This window comes from Otolemur garnettii, unplaced genomic scaffold (genome assembly GCF_000181295.1).
Source record: "Otolemur garnettii isolate 467f Iridium unplaced genomic scaffold, OtoGar3 scaffold00004, whole genome shotgun sequence".
Classification (NCBI taxonomy): Eukaryota; Metazoa; Chordata; class Mammalia; order Primates; family Galagidae; genus Otolemur; species Otolemur garnettii.
In genome coordinates, this window is record NW_003852399.1 from 6,089,163 (window position 1) to 6,100,911 (window position 11,749).

The 11,749-nt window shown below is 36.8% G+C and overlaps 1 protein-coding gene across 2 annotated transcripts in view; it reads left to right on the plus strand.

The window, feature by feature from the left end:
• Window positions 1-5: 5 nt before the first annotated feature.
• The window catches only part of TATDN1 (TatD DNase domain containing 1), a 27,646-nt gene continuing 15,902 nt past the window's right edge, over window positions 6-11,749 (plus strand). Inside the window, exons 1-6 of one of the 2 annotated variants that reach the window (XM_003782352.3) lie at window positions 6-70; window positions 1,527-1,592; window positions 1,892-1,941; window positions 5,344-5,407; window positions 9,390-9,533; window positions 9,632-9,674. In XM_003782352.3, the coding sequence (XP_003782400.1) occupies window positions 49-70; window positions 1,527-1,592; window positions 1,892-1,941; window positions 5,344-5,407; window positions 9,390-9,533; window positions 9,632-9,674 (389 nt within the window). In that variant the 5' untranslated portion in view covers window positions 6-48. Of the gene's footprint in view, window positions 71-1,526; window positions 1,593-1,891; window positions 1,942-5,343; window positions 5,484-9,389; window positions 9,534-9,631; window positions 9,675-11,749 lie in introns of both variants that reach the window. The other variant, XM_023517132.1, reaches the window with a different exon arrangement.

The following is an 11,749-nucleotide window of genomic DNA, read 5'->3' on the forward strand; positions in this document are numbered from 1 at the left end:
ACCGGCGGCCACTTCCGCTTCCGTCGGGGAGGCCCTGTGTCTGCAGTCATGACTCGCTTCAAGTTTATCGGTAAGGGGAACAGGTTTTGCCGGTTCTTGAATCTTTCTGACCTGTCCGGGGCGTCGCTCCCCAAGGCTGGAGGGCTAGGACTTGAGCTCTGCAGATTTTTAAAGATTTTTAAAGATGGAAAAGAGGTTGGGGAGACTTCTGGGACGATGCTGGTCATCAGTATTCTGGTTCTTGATCTAAGTCCGGGATTCGCGAGTGTGTATTTATTTGTGAAAATCCACAAGCATGGTTATGATTGTATTGTGTTGTTTGCGATTTAAAGTAGAGGAAGAAAGCAACCTCCCAAGTTCCAGTCCCTGTCATCCCAAGTGCACCTCCTGGCCCTTCCCCTCTGCTGTAGCTGAGAGGATGACGGCTTTAAGGGACCATGAACTTAACAGTTCGCTCCTTCACGTCACAGTTACTGAACCTCTCTGGTGGGCCTGGCACTGGCCTAGGAACCCCGTGAAATACTCAAAATTAATGGGAAAGCCACTGATCTGTACAGAGTGGCATGCTCCTGTGTAAGAATCCCTTAATTTCCACTCCTAATTACAAGTATTTCGTATTTCAGTCTGCATTGTTTTTCTTCTTGTAATTTCCTGCCACCCCTTTCTCTTACATTTTTGGTTTTTCAAACTATTTCAACTGTCTTTAGCTGGATCTGACTAGAAATTGGTTTTCGTACAGTATTTGTGTACTTTTTTTGAGGTTACTTTGCTAATAGGCATACTTTTGATAGAAACTGTTTTAATTCAAAGGATACTGTTGTCGGCCTAAATTAATCAAGAAGGTCAGAATCTAATAGAGTTTATTTGAACACAAAGGTTGATGACTGCATCCCTAGGTAGGTGCCTTGGGAAGTACTCAGGAGAACAAAAGAGAGGCTTAAGTACTTAAAGGGGGAAAAAGGACATACCGGATAAGGGGCCCTCACAAAAGTTGTTTATCAGGAATCATCATTGTTTTACAGAAATAACATTGGTTAGTGATTGGCTATAGATTGTCGAACTATAAGGTGTATGGCACTGTATGTGTACTTGGTGTCCTTCAGGCCCAGAGTTCTCACATCAGGCAGCTTCAGGAGGGTGATTATTTAGCTCAAGGGGGAGTCAGTCATGGCTGCTATTTTTTTTTTTAAACATGGTGTCTTGCTATGCTGCCCAGGCTGGTTTTGAACTCCTCTTCTGTGCCCAGAATGCCAGTGTTTACATCTAATATTTCATAATTATCTGTTAATGAGTCTGCTTTACCAATTCTGCAGTAAGTTTCTCTAAAGCAGGAATTACTTCTTAAATATATCTTTGTATTCTGCGTGTGGGGCACAGTAGCTGACATGTGGTAGGCACTTCATTATTGTTTGAATAGATGAATTTGTGAATGAAAAATTGGGTCACAGGAACTTTTATTTAAAGTAAAACTTTCAAATAGACACTCTTAATTGAATAATCAGTTATTTTATTTTTGCTTTCCACAGATATTGGTATCAACTTGACAGATCCTATGTTCAGAGGGATTTATAGGGAGGTTCAAAAGCATCCAGGTAAATGTTTCTTTTATTAATGTAAATTTTCTCTATGAAGACAAATTTTCTGCAAAATCTTGAAAAGCATGATTATGGGAGATAATTATCAGAATTTACTCTGATAAGTGATATAATAAGGAGTTCTTCATCGTGAATAAAACAGTTAAAGAAAGTGAAACAATATGTATATATTTTTATGAAATATTTTAATGAACCCCTTCTAACTTATGGAAGTTTAAATAACTATACACAAAAGCCAAATAATAGTTAAATTTTTATTTACCAAGTTTTCATAACGTGGGGTTTGTCTTTTACAGATGACTTACAGGATGTAATAGGGAGAGCTGTCCAGATTGGCGTTAAAAAGGTAATGTTTGATTTTTGCTATTCTTGCATTTTTTTTTTTTTAAACTAAATTTTGGTTAAAGTTCTGCAGAGTAGATGGTAAAGAGCCAATGCCATACTTGGGATACGTAGCATCCTCATGTAATATTGGCAAGTTAATAGAAATAGAATATCAGAATATTCCCTTCAGGAATTTAAGTTACACAGACCTCATATATAGTTTTTTTTTTTTTTAACGTGATCAGAAATGTGATAAATGGCGAAATCTCTTTGAAAAAAAATTTTAAGCCTATGGGAATTACTTGGCTTCTTAAGAGGCAACTTTCTCTATATGTGTGTGTGATATATATAGTTGCTTTGGGTACACTACCGTGGTGTCACAACTCACAGCAACCTCAGACTCTTTAGGCTTAAGTGATTCTCTTGCCTCAGCCTCCCAAGTAGCTGGGACTACAGGCGCCTGCCACAATGCCTGGCTATTTTTTAGTTGTATTTGTCACTGTTGTTTGGCAGGCCCGGGCTGGATTCAAACCCGCCAGCTCTGGTGTATGTGGCTGGCGCCCTAACTGCTGAGCTACAGGCACTGAGCCAACTTACAATATATTTTATAACATAATTCACTATTTGTTATAATTAAGCAGTCATTAAAAAGACATGTGTCTATCACTAAGTCTAGATTTTATTCAGGTATACCATTTCAAATAACTGAGAGGACACTTTAAGTTTTACAACAATAAAATTTGTACTACTTTTTAGAGAGTTCTAATAACCAAATGAATATTAGCTCAATGTCAAATTCTTTGAGTAGCTGTTTCCTTAAGTTAGTTTTTTTTTTGGCCGGGGCTGGGTTTGAACTCACCACCTTCGATATATGGAGTTTGGTGCCCTACTCCTTTGAGCCACAGGCACCGCCCCCTTAAATTAGTTTTTAAGATAGCAGGCTAGTTCATGCATGCACACAAGAAATGAGGTTAAATATGTAGTGTGGTATCTAGATATTTGGTAGGTACTGCTTTTAAGTTGAATAACCTTACTTCTTAAGTTTTAAAAAGTAACCCTGGTGATTAATTGAGTTCTGTAATCTTCAACTCTAAAGTTGTATTGGTTTTTATTCATAAGAAATATGAAAGGGTAAAAGTCACATTGACTTTTCATTATGCAGTCAGTCTCTACTTGGTAAATCACTTTATATAGTGCTTTTTTGCAAATTAAAATACCAGTCTTCTAAATTTTCATTTGTCAGCCATGAATAATTTAATCTTAACATTTTTGTTCATATACACATGGGCATGGACACACACAGACACGTGTGCACGCACACAGATACACACACAAAACTGACTTAGGAATAAGAGAACTGAAGCGATTTTTGGCATGTTTCCAAACTGAAATTTAATTCCATACCTTGCAGTTTTGTTGTAGTGGTTAAAACCACAGTTAGGGCATCACAAACCTGAATTCTAACCCAAGCTTCATTCTTCTTGTGAAGGTTAGATAAAATACTGAATACAAGGCATTTTGTGTTATACCTGGCATAAACAAAGCTTCATTATGTATATGATGGAAGCCACCATCATTATTATCATTCTACACTGGAAGAGGAAATGGTGCCTTCTAGTCTTGCTCTTACCCTTTAACTACTGTATTTAGGAAAGTTATAGGTAAAGTGAAAGTTCTACATTCTTCTAAGGAATAGTAGACTTGGTTAGAAATTATTTTGCATAATTGAAGTACTGAATGTGGGCACGTAGCCTGGTATTAAAGAATTGGTAATGTTAGTAACAAGAAAGTTTTCCCATTATTTTTATCAATATTTTACACCCTGTGTTTTATAGGCAGTCAAGAATTTAATTATGGCTATATACAGTACCCTGAATAGATAGATACTCAATGTCTAGTCATATGAAAGGTTTGAGTTGCTCTATGAAAATAACTGTGAGCCTGTGCTCCGTGAGTAGGGTACTGGCCCCATATACTGAGGGTGGTGGATTTGAACCTGGCCCCAGCCAAATTGCCACAAAATATAGCCGGGGCGTTGTGGCGGGCACCTGTAGTCCCAGCTACTTGGGAGGCTGAGGCAAGAGAATCGCCTAAGCCCAAGAGCTGGAGGTTGCTGTGACCTGTGACAGCACAGCACTCTACCAAGGGTGACAAAGTGAGACTCTGTCTCTTAAGAGAAAGAAAAAAAGAAAAATATTTGTTTATCTTTTGTAATTCTACCTTTGTTTTGTATGTTTTCTCTTTAGGTGTGTACCTACAATTAGTTCTTCATTTTAGCTTAGGGAGACTTGAAAGATGCTTTAAAAAATGCATCAGTGTGCTTGAATCACTTCTTTAGAAGAATGTAGACCTTAGGCAGTGCTGCGTCAGTACTCACCATCAACACATAACTCTTCGGTGATAGCGCTTCTGTGATGTTTTCATTTTAACAGAAAAATGCAAATAGTTAGAATGCCAACTATTCCAACTATTGGGTGGATGGATTCTAACAGCCACCTCCGTAAAACTATGCTTCTTTGCCAAGAGTCATACATTTCCCTGTAGAGGATTCACCAGTATACATTAATTCAGTGATTCTCAAACTTTTTGGTCTTCATATCACTTTATACTTTTTAATATTATAGGGGACCTCCAAAGAGCTTTTGTTTATGTGGGTTTTACCTATCGAGAAAATACTATATTAGAAATTAGAGAAAATTTTAAGACATTCATTTCTTTTAAAATAACAGTAGGCTACTATGTAACATAAATAGAATAGCATATTTTTGTGAAAAATAAGTATTTTCTAGAACAAAAAACAATTCATAACCTGAGTGGAATTGTTATATGTTGTTTTCACATCTCTTTAATGCCTGGTTAACAGAAGACTGCTGAATTTTCTTATCTGTTTCTATAGTTGTATTGTATGTGCCATAACCTCTGAAATGCCTCACTGTACACTTGTGATAGAATGAGCGTGAAGAAGACAGTGTCTTCATATTATCATGAAAATAGTTCTGACCTCAAATGCATTCTAGGAATTCCTAGGCTATACTTGGTGTACTGTTGAATTAATTACTCCTTTTGACTCATTGATTTAAATTAGTCACTGATTCAGATGAACAAAATTCTAAATTTGCAAGTCTTTAGTTATTGAGTCTTTCATAACACATGATCTTTGTTCTCTAGGAATACGTGGTCAAATAGGAAAAACAGACATGTAAATACATTCTAACCAGGAGGAATGATGAATTTCAGCTGTAGTGTGTGTGTGTGTGTGTAGAGGGGTAGTCAGGGACCAGTCTACATGGGAGGTGGTCTTCTGGCTGAAATTTAAAGGAAAGGGAGATGTGTGATAGTCACAGAGGAAAAAGCATTCTGGAATAAGGAAGTGGCAGGAAACTGCTGTTGATATTAAAGCTGGCTTATTTTTTTTCTGTTTCAGTTCATGATTACTGGTGGAAGTCTACAAGATAGTAAAGATGCACTGCATTTGGCACAGACAAATGGTATCTTCATATTACTTTTACCTCCCAAAATAAGAATTAAGTAATTTTGAAGAAGTCTTTCTGAGAACTGCTTCAGGTATAATACAATGTGTCACTGACAATAGGAGAATGGACTGATTTCAAGGGGACATTATTAAGATGATAAGAATTCAGAGTATTCATTGAATCAGAGACGGTGATAAAACCTTCTCTTAGTACTTAACAAAGATTATTTTAAGACTTCAGTTAATGAGAATAAAGTTCTCCAGGTATTTAATCTAAAGTATTCCTGATGTGGAATTTGTATGTGTGTGTTGTAATGTGGTTAAGATATGAATTGCTTTTTATTTATTTATTTTTTAGCTTAAACTGTGAAGGATTATTTTATTAAATATTTATTTTTAATTTAATTTTTATTCAATCAAAACTGTATTTATGGGATACAATGTGATGTACAATGTGGAATGCTTAAATCAAACTGATTAACATAACCATCACCTCACTTATTTTTTGTGGTAATTTATAATACACTCTTAGTTGTCTTGAAGTATGCCCGTGTATTGGGCACCTTAGATGAGATCCCACCAAATGCCCTCCCTCTTCTCTCCACTCAGCTTTCCCTTTCCCCTCATGTCTCTTCCCTCTCCCCTCCTTCTTTCCGGACTATATTTGTGTTTTATCATTGGTATGAATGTGTAAGTGATTATGTCCTGGGTTCATAATAGTATAGTGTACATTGGATACTTTTTTCCCCAATTCTTGAGATACTTTACTAAGAAGAATATGTTCCAACTCCATCCAGGTAAACATAAAAGATGTAAAGTCTCCATCTTTTTATGGCTACATAGTGTTCCATGGTGTACAAACACCACAATTTGTTAATCCATTCATGAGTTGATGAGCATTTGGGCTCATGATTTGGCAATTATGAATTGGGCTGCAGTAAACATTCTGGTGCAAATGTCTTTGATGTAAAATGATTTTTGTTCATCTGGGTAGATACCTAGTAATGGAATTGCAGGATCAAACAGTAGGTCAACTTTTAGTTCCTTGAGAATTCTCCATACTTCTTTCCAAAAAGGCTGTATTAGCTTGCAATCCCACCAGCAATGTAGAATTTTTCCCTTTTCTCCACATCCATGCCAACATCTGTAGTTTTGGGATTTTGTGATGTGGGTTAATCTTACTGGAGTTAGGTGGTATCTCAGAGTGGTTTTGATTTGCATTTGTGTGATGATTAAAGATGATGAGCGTTTTTTCATGTATTTATTGGCCATTTGCCTATCATCTTCAGAGAAGTTTCTGTTCAAGTCTTTTGCCCATAAAGAAATGTGGTTGTGGCTCGGCGCCTGTGGCTCAAGTGGCTTAGGTGCCAGCCACATACACCTAAGGTAGCAGGTTTGAATCCAGCCCGGGCCTGCCAAAAACAATGATGGCTGCAACCAAAAAATAGCCAGGCATTGTGGTGGGCACCTGTGGTCCCAGCTACTTGGGAGGCAGAGGCAGGAGACTTGCTTGAGCCCAGGAGTTGGAGGTTGCTGTGAGCTGTGATGCCACAGCACTCTACCCAGGGGGACAGCTTGAGGCTCTGTCTCAAAAAAAAAAAAAAAAACAGAAATGCGGCTGTTTGTTCTTACTAATTTGAGTTCTCTGTAGATTCTAATTATCAGAACTCTGTTGAAATCAAAACATGCAAAAAATCTGTCATTCCAAAAGCTGTGTGTTTTCTTTACTGGCAGTGCCCTTAGCTGTGCAGAAGCTTTTTAGCTTGATCAGAGCCCATATCATATTAAATGGAGTAAAACTGAAAACATTTCCACTCAGATCTGGAACTAGACAAAGATGCCCATTGTCACCACTGCTACTTAACATAGTATTGGAACTCCTAACCATTGCAATCAGGCAAGGGAAGGGGATCAAGGATATTCAGATGGGGTCAGTAGAGATCAAACTCTCACTTTTCGTGGATGACATGATCTTACACTTGGAAAACTCTAGGGACTGAACTGCAAAGCTCTTAGAGGTGATCAAGGAATATAGAAGTGTCTCAGGATACAAAATCAGTATTTAACAGTCAGTAGCTTTTATATATACCAACAATAGTCAAACTGAAAATATAGTCAAAGGCTCTATTCCTTTTACAGTAGTGCCAAAGAAAATGAAATACCTAGGAATTTATGTAACAAAGGATGTGAAAGATCTCTGTAAAGAGAACTATGAAACCCTGAGAAAAGAAATAGCAGAAGATGTTAACAAATAGAAAAATATACAATGCTCATGGCTGGGAAGAATCAACATTGTTAAAATGTCCATAATACCAAAAGCAATCTACAGATTTAATGCAATCCCAGTCAAAATACCAATGTCATACTTTAAAAAACTTGAAAAAATAGTACTTCATTTTGTATGGAATCAGAAACAAATCTTAAATAGCCAATACATTATTTAGAAATAAAAACAAATCTGGAGGCATCAGTTTGCCAGACTGCAGGTTATACTACAAATCTATAGTGATCAAAACAGCTTGGTGCTGGCACAAAAATAGAGATGTAGATCTCCATACCAACAATTGATCACTGATAAGCCTAACAAAAACATGCCTTGGGGAAAAGATTCCCTATTTAACAAATGGTGTTGGGAGAACTGTCTGGTGACCTGTAGAAGACTAAAACTGGACATTCACCTCTCACCATTAACAAAAATTGATTCCCACTGGATAAAAGATTTAAACTTAAGACATGAAACTATAAAAATGTTAAAGGAAGAGTGCGGGGAAAATGCTTGAAGATATTGGCCTGGGAAAATATTTATGAGGAGGACCCCCCTCCCCCCACAATTGAAGCAACACCAAAAATATATTACTGTGATCTGATCAAGCTATTAAGTATTTATTATGTGGACCAGACACTGTGCAAGGCCACAGGAGTGCAGAAGTATTATATAATCCTTCATTGCTCATTTTATGTTTATGCATTTTGCATTTATTTAAAATCTTATAAGTTTGCTATTGATTTTTAAGGTATCCTAGTTACATAAAATACCTCATTTATCTGGCATTCATTTACCTTTGTTTTACATGCCTCATGGTAGAACTGAGGAATTAGGCATTCTACATAATTTTTCAAAATAACATGTTCCTTTAAGTATAAAAATTTACAAAAAGGTATTTTTTATGGAAATATTTCTAAAATTCACACTTCTCTTCAGGGTCCACTGATGTTTTTTCTTAGTGATTAAGGACATAAAAATATCATCTTCCAGAAGTATTTGAGGTATATCAGAATATTTTATCCTTACTTTTTATTCCCAAGCAGGTATGCTTTTAAACATTCTCCCACTTACATTATCAGCTCTTTTCCAGTCCTCTCTGTGTGCCTTGAGTATTTCCATCTTTAAAAAGGATGCTTCCTTTTGTTTGTAAAATCTACATGAGAGTCTGAGAAAGATTTATGTGTCTCCCACGGGTTCAGGTGCAGGGACCTGCTCAACCACTCAAAAAACATTTGGACTTCACAGTTGTATTCCATACAAGTAAAGCTGTCAAAGTAGCCTCCAAATAAGCAAGGTATATTTTTTTATTAGGAAGACAAATCTCCTTTTCCACCTCTTTAACTTGCCCCCATTATTATTAACCTTTTTAAGATGAATACATTTTAACTGTTACATTAAATACCTGAACCAAGACAGTCACATGAACAGTGAATGTAAAAGATAAAATTAGATAATGATATTTTAAGAAATTGTTTCACTTTCTATTCTACAATGCTCAATAAATACTAAGCTTTGGAAAGACTTGAATTAATTATTGTCATATTCACATTCTACCTTGTTAATGTATTCCAGAATTCTCATGATTAACATGATGCACGTCTGGTAGTTTGAATAGTTTATGGCTATTGTTCAAAACCCTTTGAAGTTATTTAACATTCTCTCATTTTTACGTACTAAGTATAAATATGAGAAAATATTTTGAAAGTCACCCTAAGTCTTTATTTTGTGTCAGATATGTTTTTCAGTACAGTTGGATGTCATCCTACAAGATGTGGTGAATTTGAAAAGAATAACCCTGATCTTTACTTAAGGGAATTGCTAAATCTTGCTGAAAACAATAAAGGGAAAGTTGTAGCAATAGGAGAATGTGGACTTGGTAAGTGCTGACGTAGCCACTTACAAGGACTTTGTTTGAAAATGCCCGATTTGTTGTGTATAAGTCACGAGTAATTTTTTTTTTTATATCTTTTCAAGATTTTGACCGACTACAGTTTTGTCCCAAAGATACTCAGCTCAAGTAAGGAAATGTATTGACTTTAGAAATTATTGTAAAGTCTTAAGTGTTATTTAAGTAACTTTGATCAGTTAAGAATATATTATGGTTGGATTAAGCATCAGGATTATTTTTCCTTATTGTATAATTTAATTAATGCAAGCCAGCTGTGGTGGCTCAAGCCTGTAATCCCAACACTTTGGGAGACAGAGGTAGGAGGATCACTTGAGGCCAGAAATTTGAGACCAGCCTGGACAATATAGCAAAACCCTGATTCTACAGAAAATAAGAAATATTAGCTGAATGGTGGCACAAGAGGAGTGAGCTGAGCTATGAATCCTGCCACTGTGCTGGATGGGTGACAGAACTGTGTCTCAGTGAGTAGGGCGCTGGCTCCATATACTGAGGGTGGCAGGTTCAAACCCGGCCCCGGCCAACTGCAACAAAAAAAATAGCCGGGGCATAGTGGTGGGCGCCTGTGGTCCCAGCTATTCTGGAGGATGAGGCAAGAGAAGTGCCTAAGCCCAAGAGCTGGAGGTTGCTGTGAGTTGTGACGCCACGGCACTCTACTGAGAGTGACAAAATGAGACTCTGTCTCTAAAAAAAAAATAAAAAATAAAAAGACCCACACACAAATGCATTTATACATGAACGATTCTAATGGAAAGAATGAAGTCATTGTGGGATATGTTTTAAGAGCAAGTGATATTAAAGATGGGTCATAGGATCAATCACTGAAGCTAGAAAATCATGTTTTCCTTTTGGTGTACATTAGCTATGCTTAGTTTGGAAATGTGAGAATCTTTTAAGAGAAGCCATGTTAAGACTGGTGGTGTCTGAGAAAGCCCCAAAGGTCACAAGCCTGCCAGAGGATTGGAACTCCCATCATGATACTATGAGATCAGTGTTAGAGGTTGAAAGTAAAAATTAGAGCAAAATTTTAATTTAAAATACGAGCATTTTTTGAATTTCAAAAACATCCTAATTGTCAAGATGATAAAACATTAGATTGAGCTCCTGCAGAACAGAAGGTCAATTTAGTTACTCGACAAATAATTGTGGAATACTATGTGCCAGCAATTTCTGGGAACTCATTAAAAAATATGAATAAGGTACAATTTCTGTCCCTAGAGGTTTTTAAGAATAAACAACTTTCTCTTTCTGCTTAGTTGTTCATACAAAAAGGAAGATTTGGGTCAGATTCTTTTTTAAGATACTTTCCATCTTTATCATAATATTTAATAATTAATAGTTTTTCTCATGTAGTGATATGATTATATGATTAAGCTAGAGACTTGAAGGGATTTTTCAAATTATAAATGCCAAAGTATACTTCCTCCCTCTCCTCCTCTGCTCCCCTGCAAACGGTATCCTGATATGTCTGACAGTCATCACAGTGAGGAGCAGGTTTACTAGTGGAATCTGTCAGACTGTAAACTTGAAGCTCCAGAATTCCTAGAGTGTGAAGGTCTATGACCAAAGTGTACATGTTCTTACTGAAACAGAAAAACAGTTGTCTTTAATAATTTCTTTCGTTAAGCCTGACAGATGATTATTCCTCAATTCTTTTCTCAGCCAGGATGAGCCTCCTAAGCCAGACGGACTATATGTTATGGCAAGCAAGCATAGTTGTAGAGGCCCCCAAGTTTTCTTGCTCATGAGACTTTTCATCCAGAATGAGTTAAAACTGATTTTAAAATGCAGCCTAAATAGTTCAATCTCAGTTTTGGGGTCAAATGAAAACATTTATGTTATTAGGTCTCTTACTGTTTTGAATATACTTCACTATTATCAGAATAAGATCAGAACTTAGGCTTTATTTTAACTTGCGTGCCAGTTGTCCAAGTATTAATTAGAAATAGATACTTCAAACTCAGTTCATTCACTAAGTGATTACTAAGTGCCTCAGTCTGATACAAAGAAGAATAAGACTTTGGTCTTGGATGGTACCTTTGGCTCAATGAGTAGGGTGCTCTCCCATATACTGAGGGTGGTGGGTTCAAACCCAGCCTCGGCCAAATTGCAACAAAAAAATAGGGGGGTGTTGTGGTGGGCGCCTGTGGTCCCAGCTACTTGGGAGGCTGAGGCAAGAGAATCAC